General features: G+C 38.4%; 1 protein-coding gene across 1 annotated transcript in view; it reads right to left on the bottom strand.

The window, feature by feature from the left end:
* The window catches only part of LOC126974763 (uncharacterized), a 60,519-nt gene that overhangs the window by 28,442 nt on the left and 11,338 nt on the right, over positions 1-20,739 (bottom strand). The window contains exons 2-5 of the mRNA XM_050822420.1: positions 13,625-14,341; positions 12,756-12,935; positions 10,737-10,888; positions 9,802-9,909 (exon numbers count right to left, since the gene is read on the bottom strand). Of these exons, the coding sequence (XP_050678377.1) occupies positions 9,802-9,909; positions 10,737-10,888; positions 12,756-12,935; positions 13,625-14,341 (1,157 nt within the window). The remainder of the gene's footprint in view (positions 1-9,801; positions 9,910-10,736; positions 10,889-12,755; positions 12,936-13,624; positions 14,342-20,739) is intronic.

Below are 20,739 nucleotides of genomic sequence, written 5' to 3'. Positions count from 1 at the left end.
GATGCTGGCTCCGAAATCAGCGACACGAACGTCTTATTCTGGTTAAAGATGTGGTTGATGGGGTGAATGTCTATAGCTGGTATATCCGTCTGTATGGTTAATGTATTGTTCTGAAGCCTCCGAGCATAAATGGTAATGTCTTGTCCTTTCAGAACACAATCTGGACCCAACCTAATAATGCCGCTATTATTAAGATGATTGGAAAACATTTGCTCTCCACAGATGATACGTACTGGATACGAGTCGCAGCAAAAGAAAAAGTATGTATTGACCTCGCTTAGCTGAGACCACCAATCTAGACATTTGGCAGTTTTGGTTCTGCACTGCTTCGTCTCCTGGTCTTTGGAGCACATGACGTCATCATGACTCATATGAGAAATTGGTTTTTCCAAAGGACAAAGTTGTGTCTCAGTATCTAAATGAAGACAATTATTTAATTCTAAGTGTGATATGGTCATAAATGAGTCTCTTCGTAAGTTGATCGCAATGTAATCCGAAACTGGAACTAGGGTGACCATGGTTTTGCCGTTCCGTCTTGGTACAGGATAAATTTTATATACTTGGTAATGGTCTCTACTCACTAATGGTATTCTAATTTCAAAAATAAAATAGTCATTTAGCATTTTCGCTCTGACCTTGAGTAAATGGTACATTTTGGTTAATTCTGTATGCGTGTTCTCTATTGGTAAACTTAAATCGTTGGACAATCTTCCGGAAATAATATTTAATTCTTCTAGAAGCTGGTCGGGTTTCAAAAGATGTATGTTGAACTTCCCAAAGTACACCTCCGAAACAGTATCTAAAAGAACATCCTGCACATTCTTCAAATTCGACTCCAAGCTGTTAGCTGCCATAGCGCATAATAAAAATTCATTATTGTTTTCCACGTCTTTCAATTGACTCTTGACATCATTGGTAGCGTTCTTTAACTGGTTAAGGTAATGAGTAAATATTTTATATTGTTTGTCAATTGAGCCTTGCATCCTCTTCAATACATTATATTCTGCTTCTATTACGGAAGTCTGGTTTTTCCATAGAGCAGCAAGATGGTTTTGGTTTTCCCTAATTAAATCGATGTCCTGAATATACTGCTTAGCGAATTGGTCATCGAGTACACCGAACAGCGCGTGTGCAACATTACCCACAGCGTTGATAAGGCCGCGCCTGCGCCGCGCGTGCCCGCGTGGGAACTGCTGCGTCGACAGAATGTTATTGTAATGCGATAACTCTGTATAACTGTGCTGTAATTGTATTAAAATAGATTCACAATGGTTTCTGACTGACGATTCCTTGCAAATATATTCCATATGATCAATATTTGGATAACAATTTACTGCCTTGCCAATATGGTTTTAAATCGTAGTATACAACTAGTTTCCATTCGTCCTGAACTAGTCGCATGGTTGATATTTTATCTAAATATAAACTTTGACTGTCGTTGAAGTTTATAGCGTTGTATGCACACGTGGCTGGTGAAAATAAAAAGGTAAACAACATAAGTGCCATGGTAAATAAATTAACAATTCCTCTTCTAGCTCGTCGCTTTGGTTTTGGTAAATCGTCGTTCGACTGGTGTTTCGGCTGGTTATGGTCAGTGGTTTCATGAATTTGGTTACTGTCTTCGTCGTTGGAGTGGTTAATAGGTAAAAGAGATAGTTTGACTACTGGTCGCTTCATAATGCCATTTTTGGTTTTAACAGAGACTACTCGAACTAGCCCATCTTGCCCCGGATGTAGCTGCACGATTCGACCGAGAGCCCATTTACCCGGTGGCAGGTTAGCATCGTGTATAATTACAATGCCGCCAACATTTAAATTTGGTTGTGAACGTCGCCACTTGGACCTAGCGTTCAACTGTGTGAGGTACTCCGCTCTCCATCTCTTCCACACATCTTGGTAAATCTTCTGCACTAACTGCCATCTGGTTCGTAAGTCGTGTTCTGACTCAACAATGGTCAATGTTGGTCCACTGGACAGAAAATGAGAAGGGGTCAAACAATCTAAGTCTTCGACGTCTTCACTCAGCGGGCACAGAGGTCTGGAGTTAAGGCATCCTTCTAGCTGAGCTAGAAGAGTAGAGAACTCCTCGTAGGTGAGTTTTTGTTCTCCTATTACTCGCTTCAGGTGGTATTTCAAGCTCTTCACTGCAGCCTCCCAGAGACCGCCTGCGCTTGGCCAAGATGGTGCGTTGAAGTGCCATTCTATCGACATTTCAGCTATTTCTGCATAAAACTGGGCATTCAATATGGTTTTCAAGTTAACAATCTCCTCTTGCAAAACTCTATTTGCTTTTATAAAGTTCGTCCCGTTGTCACTGTAAATGTGACCGGGCGATCCTCTCCTGGCCGCAAGTCTTCTGAGGGCTGCCAAAAATGCTGAGGCGGTGAGATCAGAGACCAACTCCAAATGTACAGCCTTGGTCGCCATACACACGAAGACGGCGACATATCCTTTGGTACATCTCACTGATCTACCCTTCGCAGACTTGACGTCAACAAAACCAGTAAAATCAACCCCCAAATGGTAAAAGGGGCGGGTCCTGTTGATTCTTGCAGGTGGTAAGTCTCCCATCAACTGGTCGTGTTTCAGGGGGTCGTGCCTTCTACATAGCACACATCTCCGTAGCCTCTTCTTTACAGCATTGTTTCCTCCCAGGATCCAATATTCTTGACGCAGCCAAGCAAGGGTTAACCGGGGACCCCCATGAAAGGTCATCTTATGCGCGTGGTCAATAATCATGTCAGTAAGCAAATGGTTATGTGGTAAAATACACGGATGTTTCATACTATCTTCTATTTTGGCGTTGGTCAATCGCCCCCCAACCCTCAAGAGCCCCTGGTTATCAATAAATGGTTTCAATTTTAATAATTTACTCTTAGGGTTAGGTTGGTTATGGTTTTTAATATATTGTATATCTTCTAAAAATTCTACTTGTTGTATATGCCTTATAATTAAGTTTTTAGCTTTTCTTATTTCTAATATAGTTAAGTAGTTTGTTTTATTAGTATTAAATGACTTAGGTGTAAAACGTAACACCCACGCAAGCACTCTTGAAGCTCGCGTAAAATCGCTGTATCTGCTAATTATACTATCTATAACCTTGTTTTGATATTTAATTGTGTTTACATTTATATTTAATAATGGTTTTTTAAGCTCTTCGCAGGTTGTATATAATTTATTGGTTAATTTGGACTCTTCAAACGATCTTAGCCAGTGGGGACCTATCCACCACATGGAATGGTTAATCAGCTGTTCTGTGGTAATGCCTCTACTTGCGCAGTCAGCTGGGTTGTCCTTTGTTGACACATAATGCCAGCTACTCGATGGTATAATGTCAATGACCTGCTTCACCCTATTCGCGACGAATGGTTTCCATTTACATGGGTCGCCGTTGAGCCAGCCTAACACAGCTGTCGAATCAGACCAACCGTAGATTTTGATGTTGTAATCTGATAGGCATTTACAGGTGATCTTCATGACCTTGGTAAGTAGAACCGCTGCACATAACTCTAATCTAGGTAACGATACATTTTTCTTTACAGGTACGAGACGAGACTTCGAAGCTACTAATACTACAGAAGACTGGTTGCTGGTAATATTGTTGACTCTGCAGTATACAACACAAGCGTAGGCATTTTGTGATGAATCACAAAACCCATGTAATTCAATGGTGTCGTTCTTAGAAGACTGCAACCACCTTGGTATGGTAATATGGCTAATTTTCGTGATGTCAGCCTCTATGGTTTTCCATTTTGTGTTGATGTCAGCTGGTAATTCGTCGTCCCACAGAAGATTTAAGAGCCATACTTCCTGGAAGAGTAGTTTCAACTTGGTGGTAACTGGTGAAAGCCATCCAAGCGGATCAAATATCTTCGATATATTCGAGAGTAAACTTCTTTTGGTGAGTTTACTGACTGGTTCGGAATTCAATTGAAAAGTGAAATAATCTTCGTCGGGATGCCACTTAAGTCCTAATGCCTTGGTTGATTCCTGGTATTTAAAAACATATGCTTGGTCTTCGCATGGTAACTGGTTATCTGGTAGTACATCTGGTTGATTTGACGACCACTTCCTTAGATTGAATCCACCTAACTTAAGGAGATTTATGAGGTCGGAAATCAGCCTCCTTGCAGACTGGAGGTCATGATGTCCATGGAGGAGGTCATCCATGTAGAGCCTGGTAGCCAGAACTTCTGCTGCTTCTGGGTAACGGTGACCTTCATCCTTAGCCAGACGTTTCAATGTCATCATGGCTAGGAATGGTGCGGCCTTGGTGCCGTATGTGACAGTGGTAAGTTGGTATTCTTCTAATGGTTGCTTTTCAGAGTCCCTCCACACGATCTTCTGGAGCGGCTGGTCATCATCATGGACATCTATAAATCTGAACATCTTCTCTATATCGGCTGTGAAGGCTATTTGGTACTGCCTCCACTTTAATATGAGAGTAAACAAATCCTCTTGTAAATTTGGTCCAGAGTACATAAGGTCATTCAACGAAAGTCCAGTCGAAGTTTTCGCTGAGGCATTAAAAACAACTCGCGTGGCAGTCGTCGTGGAATCCGTTCTGATTACACAATGGTGAGGTAAATAGCACTGAAGTATCGGATTACTATTACATTTCTTCATATGGTTTAAATTAATATATTCATGGATAAATTGTTTGTAGTTCTGTTCGATAATTTTATTTTTACAAAATCTGCGTTCTAATTGCCGAAATTGGGCTACGGCTTTGGTTTTAGACTCACCCAATTTTTCGGTAATCTCTGGTTTTAATGGTAACCGTACAACATAACGTCCGTCTGGTTTGCGCGTAGTATGCTGTTGATAATGATGAAGGCAATGGTTATCTTCATCCGTAATATTTACAGAGTTGTCTGAGATATCTTCAATCTCCCAGAACCGCTGTATATCCTGCAAGTCGACCATGACGACGTTGCAATATGTTTGGTTTGGTTTTATGGTACCACTAAGAATCCAACCGAGCTTGGTATTTTGCGCGATTGGTAGTGATGTGCCATTACGAATTAAACCTGGTAAAATAATTAATTCGTAAACTTCAACGCTTAAAATTAAATCTATTGGTCTACTTTTATAAAACTCTGGATCTGCGAGTGGTAACTTTTGTAAATACGGCCAAGCTGGTTTTTCTAATGTTTCGTGTGGTAAATTCCCGACGACATGCTTCATCACATAGGCTTCCGTTTTAAATGTGAAATTATTATGAAGAGATGACACTGAAAGCTGTGCGACTCCCTTACTATTGTTGGCTTTTGCGCCTACTCCGACCACCACACAGTGGCGCTTAATCCTGGGTAGGCCTAAAAGTTGAGCGGCATTCTCTGTAATGAGAGATGACTCCGCGCACGGGTCTATGAGGGCTCGCATGGTATGGTGACAGCCATCCATAGACATAATATTAACTTTAGCTGTTGCTAATAATTTGGGCATGGTTTCTTGTGGGGCATTGGTAACGCATATATTGGATCTTCTAGGAGAATTTTCGATCTCGGTATTTCTAGAAGTAGATGGTGCAAAAGTGACAAGAGCATTATGCAGAAGAGTATTATGCTGCTGGTTACAAAAACGGCAAGTTTTTTCCGAAGAACATTCCTTGTCATAATGGTTAATTAAACAGTTTTTACATAATTTGTTGGATTCAATGACCTTAAGTCGATTCAGCGGTGCGGATTCTAGAAATTGTTTGCATTTAAACAATTCATGGCAACACGTTTTACAGAGTATGCATTTCCGTTGTGGCGCAATATGTACTGGTTTCGTATTGACGTGGTTTATTACAGCTGGTCTTGGTTTAAAATTTCTGTTCATAAAATTATGTAAATGGTTATTGGTATGCTTTTCAGCCCATGGTTTTTGGTATTGGTTTTGGTGTACCTGGGATGAATTTGATTTGTTGAAGTCCTGCTTACGACGAGAGCTTTCTAACGAAGTAAATTTAATTTCTAAAAATTTCAAAAAATCTAACAAAGTAGGCAATTCTTTTGGATTCTTAAGCGACACAATGTAATCATTATGGGTTTCAGTATCTAACTTTTGGCACAAAATATAGACGATCAATGGGTCCCAGTTGGAAATGTCGATGCCCATTGCTTTTATAGAGTTAAGACACTCGTTGGTGGTGTCATGTAACCTTTTGATGACCGCTGCAGATTGATGTTGAATCGTAGGCATGGTTAGTAACAATTGTATGTGAGAATTAAATATTAACCTAGTATTATGGTAACGTTGGTTTAATATGTCCCAGCATACTTCGTAGTTTTCAGAATTGATGCGTAAATGGTGAACTAATTTTTCAGCCTCGCCACGGAGCTTACTTTTCAAGAATTGCATTTTCTGCGCATTTGGTAAAGATTTATTATGGTGAATTGTTTCGGAGAATAAATCTTTAAAACATATCCAATCTTGGTAGTTTCCGCTGAAGGTGGGAATGTCCATTTGTGGGGTTGAACGTTCCCTGTAAGATGACGACCACATCTGTCTGTTCACTGCCTTCTTCATGGTGTTGTATTTCTTCTCCATCTCAGCGAATGCTGTCTCATACTCTTCGTTGTCGAGCAGCCCTTCGCTGTCGATGTCCCAGTGAAGAGAATCGATGACCGACCATCTTGATTGGATAGTTCGTAAAATATCTTCGAACTCCCAGCGGTCGGAGCAGCTTTCAAGGTCGACAGCCTCTATGGTACGGGATAGCGCCTTGAAGTTGCTCTTCTGCTTTCGCAGCATTTCTTCGACCCTACTGGAGTTGCCCTGGTTCGATAGCTTTGGTGCAGGGAAGCTAAAAGAGGGACCCTCCTGAGCGGGAGAGAAAATATCGCGCCTATCTGAGCCCTGCGATAATGGTGTAGCAGGTCTCAGTAATGGTTTGCTGGGATCGCTGGTTACGTAATTAGAAATCATATTCCTAACTTCCTGGTAAAAATCTTTCGTCCGCTGGTAATGGTTTTCCGCGAAGTAGCGATGGTTAGGGTCTTCAAACTCAGCACAAAGCCTAGTATGGTTGGTCTGGAATTCACTCCAGTACGAGTCTAAAGCGTTGAGACGTTTTTCAATATAGGCGGGTGTCTTTCGTTCTGGCCCGTCCTTCTTGAAATTAACACACTGCGTGTTAATCGCGGACATAATCTGGTTTTGGGTGGTTAATAGAGCCTCCATGGTTACGGGTCAAAAGAGAGTGGTAAAGAGTGGTGAGTGATAAAAAGGAAAGATCTTACTTGAAGACTGGTACGTGGTGACCTGGTGTGTCCTCAGCAGTCTCCCCGTTGGTAGTCGCTGGTAGTATCGCCGATCTGGTGAACTGGTTACACTCCACACACAAGCACTTTGGTCAACACTAATTTGGTTCACTACACACGCGACGAATTTTGGTTAAAATGGTTAACTAATGGTACTGGTTAATAGAACGATGGATCACAATGTTTTTGTGTCCTCGAAATGGTTAAAAAAATTCTGGTCACTGGTTAACAAAAGGCCGAAGGACCACAATGTCCTTGGAATGGTTAAAAAAAATTCTGGTCACTGGTTAACAAAAGGCCGAAGGACCACAATGTCCTTGGAATGGTTAAAAAAAAAAATTTGTCACTGGTTAACAAAAGGCCGAAGGACCACAATGTCCTTGGAATGGTTAAAAAAAAAAATTTGTCACTGGTTAACAAAAGGCCGAAGGACCACAATGTACGGTGGTTTGGTTCCGTACAGAGTAAAACACAAGTTAGGCTCAAATGGTATATTGAAACCTTAACTTATGCTATATGGTAAAATGGTAAAATGTTGGTATGGTAATGAGCACGCGAATCGATCGGCGGCTTGTCGCGAACTGGTTACAATATTACTTAGGAAATAACGCGAGGCGACGTAAACGCTGATACGCGAAACGTGATGTACAGTCGACATGCTGTTGACCGTACATAAACAATAATATTTATTACGATGATCTTTTCTTTTCTCTTTTCTATTTTAATTGTTACTAAGCACATAAATTTTATTTTTTGTTTATATTGATGTACGTGTTAATCTCTCTCTCATATAATTTATCTGTGGCTTATGTATCACACAATTAATTAAGGTTTAAATATGAATTAGTTTTAGAAAATTTATTGAATTAGGCATTACTTTGCGGAAATCCATAATTATACAAATTATTTAAGTTGTCTTTAGTGTTAATTCCGCCAATATTTGTCTTTAAAACAATTCGACACGTGTTTCGCCTCTACACGAGGCATCCTCAGGCCGTGTTGTCTCGCCAAAATCTGGCACGAGACTCAAAGTCTTTTTAAAGACAAATATTGGCGGAATTAACACTAAAGAAAACTTAAATAATTTTTATATTAGTTATAGTTAAATATTATTATTGTGTTACTGTTTATTGGTCCAAATAAAGTAAATAAATAAATAATAAGTTGATATTATGCACGCACGCAGGAAATAATACTATTAATTGGCGAAACAAAACAAAAATCCTTAAAAAAAAAAATATTCCTTACAACTCACAAAACATCATACTGACCTTTTATTTTGTTTTTAAGGCTCGCTATTCGCCAAATATACGATCTCGGGCTATCAATTTTAATAATTTTATCACTCAACATTTACTTTAAAAGGGTAATTTTTTAAATCACTTCACCTGTGTAAAAAATCGGTGATCTGAAGTCAAAAAATATTCTAAAGTAATAAATACATTTTGGGGCGTGAGTGACTTTTATTCATTGCGTGCAAGACGTGCGCGTTTGTTGCGTGCAAGCATACGATGGATAGTTTCGATATACGAAGGTTTATTATAGAAATTTAATGTAGCCTACCAATTTAGGGATAAAAAAAGGATGAACCCACCACTGTTTATTTTCTCTTAAAATTTATTATCCTAGTTATACAACGTGTTACAAAATACCCCAAAAAAAATATAATTAATTATCAAAGCCAAAAATTTTGTAAACCCTAGCAAGCTGTCATGTCATAGGCCCTTTAATTTTTTTGTCGTTTCGTGAATTAGGTAGAAATGTAGATACATTCTGCGTAGTTAACTCCTTAATTTTACTAAAATAGGGTTGCAAATATTGTGTTCTTAAATATTGTGAATGGACTCGTTATAAGCTCCATTTAACCTCCTTTCGGCTTTACGGGTAGTTTTGTAACAACCTGTAAACATCAATAGTGCTTTTAAATGATTAAAACGCGTGTAATTGTTATTGTATTTACATTAGACTTTTGCGTAAAAGTTATATTTTTATTTTTGTCAACCCGACGTTTCAAGACCTTTCCAGAAAAATTGTTGTTCCCCTGAAAACGAGATCTGGAAAGGTTTTACGCAAAAATCAAATGTAAAAACAGTTACAATTACACGCGTTTTAATCCTTTAAAAGTGTTTTATTTAAATGTCTAACTCTCTCTATCTCTTCGAGGTCCGTTTTGATACTGTCTCAGTGTGGTATCGTGATTTTGGCGTCTGTATTTACATCTAGTTTGGTAGCTTACGAACACCACGGTGACGCAACTGGTTGAGCGACCGTGGGGTCCCGGTGAAATATAGCTCTAAAACGTTTCTCATTATTATTGAATTCCATCGTATGTCTTTTACTGGAAACTAGAAACAAATCAATATTCGATATGCTACATAGTTTTAATTAATAAACAATCATATATTCTGTCGCCAGTCGCCAACGAATTGCCGTCGCAATAAAGTCATATTATAAATATATATTACAATATATATATCTTAATTGCCTTTATTTCCACCAACCACATGATAGGCAAAGTTTATTATTAAAATAGTGAAAGATTGGGATATACCTTAGGGGGCGATTCAGATCCATTAATGAGTGTGTTCGGCCGAGCTACGGAGACTGTCACCGCATATATCTTTACTTCATATCGCGTCAGATTCCAAAGTTCCACATTCTGAAAAAAAATGTTTTAACATTAACAGCTTTCACATTATTTTATAGGTTACCCACGAGTGCTTTTTTGACACTAAATTAATTAATTGAATTATACTTAGAAAACAAGTGGCAGAATTTATGTGTAACCTACTAAAATTATCGATTTTATAGACAATAAGGGGAATTTGTGTGGGAACAGGCAGCCTAGCAAGTTTGACCAGTGGGAGGCTCCTTTGCACAGGAATCTGGCCAGATTATGGTTAACACAGCGGCGCCTATTTCTGCCATGAAGCAGTAACGTGTAAACATATCTGTGTTTCGGTCTGAAGGGCGCCGTAGCTAGTGAAGTTACTGGGCAAATGAGACTTAATATCTTATGTCTCAAGGTGACGAGCGCAGTTGTAGTTGCGCACAGAATTTTTGGGTCTTTCAAGAATCAATTACTATCAGCTGAACGTCCGGCTCGTCTCGTCCCTAATTTTCTTAAAAAAATAACCTCATGCCCCGACTGCATTCGACTCGCACGATATCTGTACCTGGGTTTTTAAGTTGAGTTCAGTTGAAAGAGCCGCATCACGTTGACGTCTGGCATTCGACAATCACGCGTTTCGCTAGAAATTTCTTGCCTCGCACAACCACTTTGTGGAATCAATTACCGGCTGCGGTTTTCCCGAACAGTTACGACTTATGGACCTTCAAGAAAAAAAAACATACTCCCACCTTAAAGGTGGGCAATGCATTTCTTGACACACCTGTTGTTGCGGATGTCCATGGGCGGTTGCCTCACCTCGCACCATCCTCTTGTTATTTTGTCTTTGATGCAGTTGATAAGTGTGGATAACTCACCACGCTGATGGTGGTCTCGATGTCGTCGCGGGTCGTGGGCAGCGTGAGGTGCGTGCGAGGGTGCTGCTCCGGTAGTTTGCGCAGCGTCACCACGTACTGATCCAGAGAGTTGTTGTAGTACTGCGGTTGGCGCCACTGCAGGTAGAGCTTGCCTGCAATGTTACAAACACAGGCTTTATTGAGTTGTTAGTACATTAACTTCTGGTCGAAGACATCTCCGATTTGCTCAATTAACTAACCCAGTGGTAACAACAGCCGACCAATCACAGCGCGTCATTTCATGGGACGAGGGTATAAAAGAGCAGCTTCCGTCTCATTTGATTGTATCCCAGCGGAAACTCCATAGGGAGTGCCGCGTGCGCCTCTCTCTCCCCATGAGAAGGTCGCCTTCGATGTAGTCTTAGAGGGCACCTGCCCAAAGCCAACTGCAGGTGGTGTTTAGTGGATAGGCACCTAGGTTTTCACGTGAGTCCCACATAACTAACGCAGACTTAGGCTGCGTTGGTATGCATGAGCATTCACCACCTCCCTCCCGTCGTTATCCCGGAGGGTAGCCCAATCCCTTGCTTGGGCGCAAAAAAAAAAAAAAACTCATTTGATTCAGTCTCGTGCCAGATTTTGGCGAGACAACACGTCCTGAGGATGCCTCGTGTAGAGGCGAAACACGTGTCGAATTGTTTTAAAAACAAATATTGGCGGGATTAACACTAAAGAAAACTTAAGTCATTTGTATATAAGAGGGGGCAAACGGACAAGAGGCTCACGGGATGGGGAGAGGCGAGGCAATCGGCCATGGACATCCGCAACAACAGGTGTGTCAAGAAATGCGTTGCCGGCATGCAAAATGCGGCACCAGATTTGCATGTGGCTATTTAAAAACGGCTCTGGCACGGAAGGCGAAATAATATTTTCATTTAAAAAAACATCTCATTTTAATATATTAAAATTCGCTCAAACTTTCCAAGGAGATGCGAGCACATTGTTCGCTTAATAAATATTTATTAAGTATGAAATTTAGTTTTATTTAGTGTAATATAAAGTATAAATATAAGTTTACTAAACAAGCAGATTTGGCCCCCCTTTTTATTTTGTTGTTGTAATTTGGCTCTTAGGCTAATATGTTTGCCGACCACCTAACTAACCCAACATAACTTGGTCATATAAATTAAAGTTGTAATCAAAATTTATGAACGATGCGGGACTCGAACCTGCGATTTCTCGGGTTCGGTCCGAGCTCTTTCCGACTGATCCAAGCGTTCGAGGACGCATGCGTCGTAATTTTTTGTATATCTTGTTCAACTCTCAGGTTGTGGCTCCATGCCTGCCAACCTGCTCAACCCCAATAATTGCATATTAGGAAATTGACTTCAGATGTCGCTCTTGCAAATCTAAACAATTTGACAAACTTTACGGCCTATGCGTAATCGAACGGTTGGCTCGGTTGGACAGAGCGCTCGGACCGAACTAGGTCGGGATATAGAATGTTCTAGTTGTCATGTGAAACACACTGAAAACTGGCACCAAGGAGGTTCTATTTTAATCCTAAGAAGCCAGTACGATAAAAGGGCAATTTCATAATTAAACCCCTATTATTATTACAAACAGGCATAAGCTTGCTTTTTCGCTACTGATTGGTAAGCCTTTCCTGGGCGAAGTATACATTTTTTCTACCAGTAAAACGAATAAAATAATTAAAAATTATTTGTATAAATAATTTATTTGTAATAGGATGTTTGTGAACGACACCACACACACTAGTTCTTGAAATAAATACTTTAAATGCAAAGCAATTTTATTAATAAAAAAAACTCTGAGTTTGTTGCTACCGTTATTCGCCGGCCTGAGGCATATTATTTTCGTATCGGTGATAAATTGAAGATTCTTTGATATGATGGACTTTCATGAATTTCCAAAAGAAGAGATACAAAATATACCAAATTTAAGATAAAAAATTGAATCATAAGCTAGGATGAAGAGGTTAACAGAATTGTTCGGTTGAATAAATTGGATGCAGCTTACCTTTGAGCAGGTCGCATGTGAGGTTTAGTATTATCGGGGCCGAGGGTGGCTTCACATCAGACAGCACATACAGCGACTCTGACTGGGGGCCCAGCCGCTCCAAGAGATCTTGGGATTTCACTCCTGTCAGCTGAAAATTGTAGAAAGCCCGGACCCATATCTTGTACGGTGTAAATGGTTCTGGAAAATGTTATCAAAGTCTATATTTCAATCTGATCGCGCGAAATAGTTTACTTTGTATGAGTAGATGTCAGGCATCATAATATATTAAAGATAGAACAAACGATACAAAGAAATTGCATGAGTGTTTCTATTAATTGTCCTTTGTTTTTTGAGTTTAATAGTACAACAGCGATTGCCAGTATAGTTTACGTAAAGTTTTCTGAGCTGGTGTTCTTTCTTGTATACGGCGGTACTCATTTTCCAGTGAGTGAGCCACTTGCTGGTATGCACCTTCTAATATACTATATAAAGTTTATACTATGTGTCCCTAAATTCACCCTTGACGTCGGCATTAATGGAGTTAATTTTTACATCATTTTTTAGGATTATTTCCTTACATGTTGACAATAGTGCACTTAATTTTTATTTCGATCAATGTCGACGTAAAGCCATTTAAAGACAGTTTGACATGCCTGTTGTTTTTGTTCCTACTACGCGGAAAGTATCGATTTCTTATCGAGGATGATCAGATCAAATATACGGTCGTAATATCGTAGAAAATAATTCCAGCTGCATATATTTGTTTCGTAAATAAATTATTTGTCATACAAAGATCAGGCTTCGTCTTATATTCAAAGTAAGTTTCACGCTGAGAAGTAAAAAGAAGGATAAAATTATAACTCGTAAGATAGAATGAAAAAACTTACTTAAATTTTTCAATCGAAACCCCACAACCTTGGTCGGCACACCTGACGTATTCAGCAACGTTAAATTCCTCGTTGCATTCAAATAGCCATCCATTGCGAAATCGCTGCGAAATACATTCCTTCTTCTTATATCAGCAGACGTTGGAACTCCAGCCACAAATACGACATCACTTGTAGCATTCCTAATCGCGACTCCCTCTTCGTAATAAAGAACATACGCAATTTGTGTTATGTCTACCCTAGCCTGGTTAAATGACTTTTTGACAACTTCAATCGGCAAAACAAATGCCTGATGCGTCTCTATACCTTCCAAGCTCTTCTCATGCGTTGAATCTGTCGCATTGTTTTGTCTTCGTTTCCTATGCCTATGAGATCGTAATTCTCTTTTGCTTCTGTAGCTATCCGTTAAAATATCTGAAGCTGAGAAATCATCATTGTACTTTAACTTATCGTTTCTATATAAATTATATGTATAACCATCTTTTAGCCGTTCTGTTTTTATTAATGTTTCTGGTTCAGTTCGGTCTGTGCTTTCATTGATCGGTGCGTCTGCTTGTGTTTCCTTCTTGGCTATAACGGTGAGTTCCGGTTCACTTTTGGGCGTTTTGTCTGTGGAGTCCAGCAAATGTTTTGTGTAAGTGGCTGGCGGGGCCCACGACAAATGTATTTCGTCTGACGTCACTCTATTTGCTGTGAGGTTTTGCGGCGCGGACGGAACTGCAAATAAGAGAAACAATTGTGAGCACATTTTATATAAACTAGAACTAGAACTGCTTCCAAATGAAGATGCACTCTCCAAAAGATTTGATAAGTCCTGCCGACCGACCATAGCGAAAACCGTACTGTCGGTCGTTGATCAACTGGTGACCTTCTAGGTATTCCAAGAGCTGGCGGTTTATTATGCTCTCCATGATTTTGGAGAGCAGGGAGGTAATAGCAATAGGCCTGTAGTTTACCGGATCCGAACTATCTCCTTTTTTTGGATCTGATGGACAAGGGCTGACTTCCATGAGTCAGGGAGTACGCCTTTTGAATAAGATTGCCGGAATAAACGCGTTAGCACCGGCGTTAACTTAGGGGTACACGTTCTAAGCACGATTGGAGAAATGCCATCCGGCTCGCTAGACTTCCTGACGTCCAACAAAAACAGAGCTTGCCGAACAGTTTTCTGTCTGAACTGTACTTCAGGCATAGAGCTCTGACACCGCGTGATGGCCTGCAGTGTTTTTCCACTATCGTCAACAGTCGAGTTGGAGGCGAAAAGAGCGCACAGAAGATCGACTTTCTCTTTTGCCGATTGGGCCAGGGTGTCATTCCTCATGTGCAACGGCGGCAGGGACGGCTGGTTTAAGTTACCAAAAGCAGCTTTCGACAAGGACCAGAACTTGCGTGTTCCAGTCGGGTAACTGGAAAGCTGCTCGCCGATTTTGACAACGTGCTTCGATTTCGCACGGGCGATTTGCCGCTTAACTTGATAATAATATTATTCGATTTTTTTAATAATACAGTGATAGTTACACAATGGTTTCTTTATCAAAAATTCATTCTCTTGTTATTATGTTATATATACGAAAGCATTCGACCGATTCGACCATAGTATTCTACATAAAAAGCTTACAGCACTTGGTATCCGTGAAGATTTATAGAATGGTTTAAATCTTATCTCTCTGATAGAAAAACAGGCTGTTGTTCTCAATGGCTACTGCTCTTCTTGGAAAAATATACCCTCTGGGGTCCCTCATGGATCATTACTAGGACCTCTGCTTTTTATAATTTTCAAAAATGATATCGGACTATTCATAAAAAATTCGAATTACTTTTTGTTTGCAGATGATATGAAAATTTTTGGTACAGAAAATAATAAGACAGATACATAACGCATTCAAGAAGATTTATATAGACTGAAACTAGCCAAATGTTTTAGCATGCATTACACTACTAAGTCTTCCCCCTCATACGTATATTTTAAAACGTGATTATCTATCTACAGTAAACGAAACAAGAGATCTAGGTGTTGTTCACGATAGCAAAATTACTTTCGTACTACATGTTGACCAGGCCATCAATAAAGCGTCTAAAGCACTTGGTTTTATAATACATACAGCCAAACCTTTTAAAAGTATGAAAACATTAAAAATTCTCTACTGTTCTTTCGTCCGCAGCCATCTTGAATATTGTTCACAAATTTGAAACCCAATGTATGCTCAACACATTAATCAAATTGAAAGGGTTTAAGTTTAAAATACCTAATGTAAACTATGAAGAACGCTGAAAGCGCTTCCACCTGCTACCACTTAAAGATCGTAGAGATATTTCTGATATAATCACCTTAATCAAAATACTAAGAAGTACTGTTCCATATTACTGACCAAAGTCTGCCTGGAAGCCCCTAGTAGAATGTTAGACTATCTTTGCTGTATTATTTTGTCGCGCGAACTATAGAAGAAACACATAAATTTAAGAGCTATGCAGTCATACAATCATTTTTAGACACGGATAAAATCGATATTTTTAGCCCATTTGGTAAAACAAATTAGCAGTGATGTTAATTTATTAAAAATTAGGCGTGAAATTACTCCTTTTTACCTTGCTTTCAACTGGCGATGGGAAAGCGAGAAGTTCTTATTTAATAAGTTTTAATTTAATAATTTTTAAATAAGCCTGTTTTATGCTTCTACAATATGATCCCAGAAAATGTACAAAACAAATGTGTTACGAAATTTAAAAGAAACGTTAATAAACACTTGTGTGGGAAAGGTTATTATAGCATAAAGGATTTTCTTAATGACACCACGGACTGGGAATGAAGCGAACACTGAGGGGCTCTTTAATTATAAATGTTTATTGTACAATATCACATTGTAATCCATATTTTATATTTAAAAACAAAAACTTGCTGACTTTCTTGCGCCCATTCTTCTCAGGTCTGAAGCAGTCTCTTTTGAATGGGTGGTAGTTTTTGACGTTCAATAAGTGATTTTAAATCCTATTCTGAATAAAAATATTTGAATTTAAATTAGCTTGAATGAATTATGTTTGTTAATTATTTTAACGTATGTACAACTAGCTGTTGGTTTTCTTGAAAATATTAAAATAAAAAAATATCCTCTCATTATATTCTCATTGGGATGCCTAGTTTTGTGTAACATGTGAACTAACAATGAGCCCTCAGTATTGTCTTCAATAACAGATTGTCAATGAATGTCGTACACGCCACTATCGTGAATGGAGATAATAAATTCTTCCTCTAGACTACCTACTTCCTTTATTTGATTATTGATCTACAAAGTGTTTCTTTACACGCGACGTTTCCTGCGACTGTTCCCGCTTCGTAAAGCAATAAATATATTATTATGATGAGTCAATGAACAGTCAAAGGTAATTTATTATTAAAGAGATTTCTACCCGCGATATCTGCGTTGAATTTTGTCATCAATTTTTTTTAAATGATAACAAGGGACGAGACAAGCAGGACGTTCAACTGATGGTAATTGATACGCCCTGCCCATTACAATGAAGTACCAGTCAGGATTCTTGAAAAACCCAAAAATATTGTGCGGCACCACAATTGCGCTCGTCATCTTGAGTCACTTTTAAATGATAAGGATAAAGAAACAATTAGCAATCAATAATATATATTAATGTGAACCAGGATTTTTCCAGTTTTTTTCAGTTTATAGTAAGTTTTTCAACTCAAAGGGTTGTGTAAATTTTTCTCTTGAGCTACCTAAGTAACATTACTAGTCATTCTTGTTTAGTTTGATACAGATTATTTTGGAAAATTGTATTCTCATAATTTTATTCTTCGAGGTCATTGCAAATTAAATGTTTTTATGTACAATCTCAACAAAAATACTGTTGGGGTGACTTTGCTAATGTCCCTTTAATTTGAAACAGCAACAAACAATACTCAAGTTGCTCAAAAAAAATATTGCAATTATATTTACAAAATTTGTAGCCGCAGTACCTAAAGGTGCTGATAAACTTGAGGATTCACTCAAAATGAGCATCCTAGCGAATGCAAAACTCAAAAAAGATAAAAAGGAGTGTTTTAACGAGTATTCTAGCGAGCGTTCTAGCGAAAAGACAGTTTCGCTTCGAGCTTTGCATTGTAGACCTCCACTTCCATTTCTATGACGAAACAGCTCAATTTGCAGCAAAAGTTCGCTTTCTATTTAAATATAATATTTATATAGAGCCCATAAGTATCAATGCAGCACATGCAACCGTGCAGTCTGACGTCATCGTGAAGAAGACAGAGAATATAGGTAGGTAGTCGATGTGTTTGGATCTGTTCGTTAATACGGTTGACAAATTTAAAAATATAAAAATGGCCAATGCTCGGTGCTATACTCAATGTTTATACTCAAGTGTATCAAAGAGTATATAACATAAGGTATAAGGTCAAGTTTCAGAGAAGTAAATGGAATTTTGAAACAACAAAAACACATGTGAAAGAGTGTATGTATGGATGTCTATTCCCTTTAAGTTACCTTGACTAAGGTTTGCTTAGAACAACTCAGATAATGATGTCAATCTGTATATATATAAATCCAGTGTCCTGATGTTTGTTTCCAGTGAACTCCTAAACTAATGAACGAATTTAAATAGGGATTAATTCATGGAGTGCAGTTTAGTTCAACTTGAGAGATGGGATAGTTTCGATAGGATAGATATTTCGATTTAGGAGCCGTAATTATTTTTATTTCCAATATTTTTGTGTGGCGATATTTTCTATGAGAGAATTTATTGACGCACGGTTTGACAGTTCTACTGTGAAACAATTTCACTATAACAACAAGGAGTATATTAAACGAAATATTTCTTGATGTAATAAAATAGTATTGAGAAATTCATAAAACACAGTATTTTATATATTATGTAGAACAACGTCTGTCGAGTCTGCTAGTTATTTATATAAAATGCTTTTTAAAAACGCGTGTAAGAACTCAATAGTATATTTATTAAATAAATTAAAATGGGAAACCTCACGTATAAATCGTTATAGGTACAGACTCATTTGAACCTATCGCACTCAATGATAGACAGGGCGCGACAGCGAGGCGCGAACTAATGTCACTCACCCTATTGAAAGACCTCTGACAGGTTCGGAACTAGTCGGTACGGTTTGAGAACCCCTATAGCCCAGTGGTTAGTGACCCTGCCTACTGAGCTAGAGGTCCCGGGTTCGAATCCCGGTAGGTACAATCATTTATATGATGAATATGAATGTTTGTTTCCGAGTCATGGATATTTATTTGCATTTATATATGTTTAAGTATATCGAATTAAATATATAGTTGTCTTGTACTCATAGTACAGGCTATGCCTAGTTTGTGTAAGAGTGTGTCAATATTTATATAACATGATTACGGTACCTACAACGGTTTATACGCGAGTATATCTGTTTTAATGTCTCACGACTCTCAGGTGATAAAAGTCAAGGGTGTACTATACTGGTTCTGTCTCTGACTCCCATAAAAAAAAAACAGAACCACAAAACCTACAATGAATAAATTAACAATTGTTTTAATTAAAGACAACAGTTGCAACACTTTTGTCGATTTCCACCGATAATTGTCGTAAAAATCGACTTCCCATACAATTGGAGCTCGCTTCCGCAGCGAGTTAGAAAACGCTTAACAATAAATTATACAATCGCATTACAATGCCGATTTCGCAATTAATATCCGCGAACACCGCGATTGATCGACATGGTGTCGAATGTTTGCTGGTTGATAAACTACCTGCGTACTGTAACGTTTTGTCATAATATTTAGTCCATTGAAATGTTACATTTTTTAGGCCTTACCTTGCTTGATGTTAATTTAAGTTTGCTTGGGATGTATATCTTTTTTAGTATAGTACAGTATATTATAATTGTTACAGAAATTAAAACGTGAACTGACTATGTATTCCACTATAAGTTTGCATGCCTTATGGGTTAGGATAAGAGCACCTGTTAATTATAAGCCAACAACATCTTATTATTACCTTATCTTGCAAATAAAGATGATTTGATTTGCGTTTTTTAACGTTTGCGTGTAACTTTTTTATTTATAGTTCTACGACAGAAAGTTACTGCACCAAAGTTGTAGAGAATTTAATTTGCAACAAAAGTGTCCACAATATTTTTTTATCAGATAGATATTTTAGAGATATATTTCATAAAATATATCGTAGAAACCATTTCAACCCCTATTTTCAAGATGGCGGCCGTGGGACAAGGGTTGCGACCCCACAAACTTGGTTTTAGCTTTACAATGACCCCCCCCCCCCCTACACATCAAAAAAAATATTGTGTCCTCTAAAAATCGCAACCCCAATTGTAACTTCTAATCGACGCTTGAATCGCTTTTTTTGATTTTTGGGTCGTTTTGATTGTGAATGCCTGGAACTGACGTCACTAAATAGCGGTCTTCCCCTATCTTAACATAGGCGATGTGTAGTTTTGGCTTTTAATTTAGAGATTATTGGACCCAGGTCCTAAAGAATCATTGATAGCAAAGTTTAAAGAAATTAACATCTTGAATGTTTCTTCTCAATATATTCTTGATAATGTTATGTATATAAGTGGATTTGCTAGAAACTGTCATAACCATAATGTTAACACCAATAACAGACATAAACTTATAATCCCTACTTCTCGGCTAAGGCGAGTTAGTAACTCTTTTGTGGGGATGTATATGCTTTTACAACAAGATCCCAGAAAATGTTCAAAGCAAATGTATTACGAAATTTAAAAGAATTGTTAAAAAACGTTTGTGTGCTACATGTTACGATAACATAATTGACTTTCTTAATGATACCACAGATTGGAAATGGAACGACCGCCCTCGGGTGTTTTAATAAGAAGCTCAATTGTACGATATTACTTTGTAACAATACTTTTTATGAAAAAAAGAGGTCCACTGAGTAAGTTGCGCCCGTTTTTCTGTTGGTCTGAGGCATACATTTTGGAATGGGGTAGTTAAGTTTGACTTTCAATAAGTCAAACTTTACATCCAATTTTGAATAAAAATATTTGAGTTTGACCACATAACAGACCGCCTAAACCACTACATCAGCTTCGACCAACTAAAAGAGAATAGATATCTCCAAAGACTGGTACGTGA

This window comes from Leptidea sinapis, chromosome 33 (genome assembly GCF_905404315.1).
Source record: "Leptidea sinapis chromosome 33, ilLepSina1.1, whole genome shotgun sequence".
In the NCBI taxonomy this organism is placed as follows: Eukaryota; Metazoa; Arthropoda; class Insecta; order Lepidoptera; family Pieridae; genus Leptidea; species Leptidea sinapis.
Note: the sequence above shows the minus strand (reverse complement) of the source record. Positions and strands in the feature narration are given on the sequence as shown.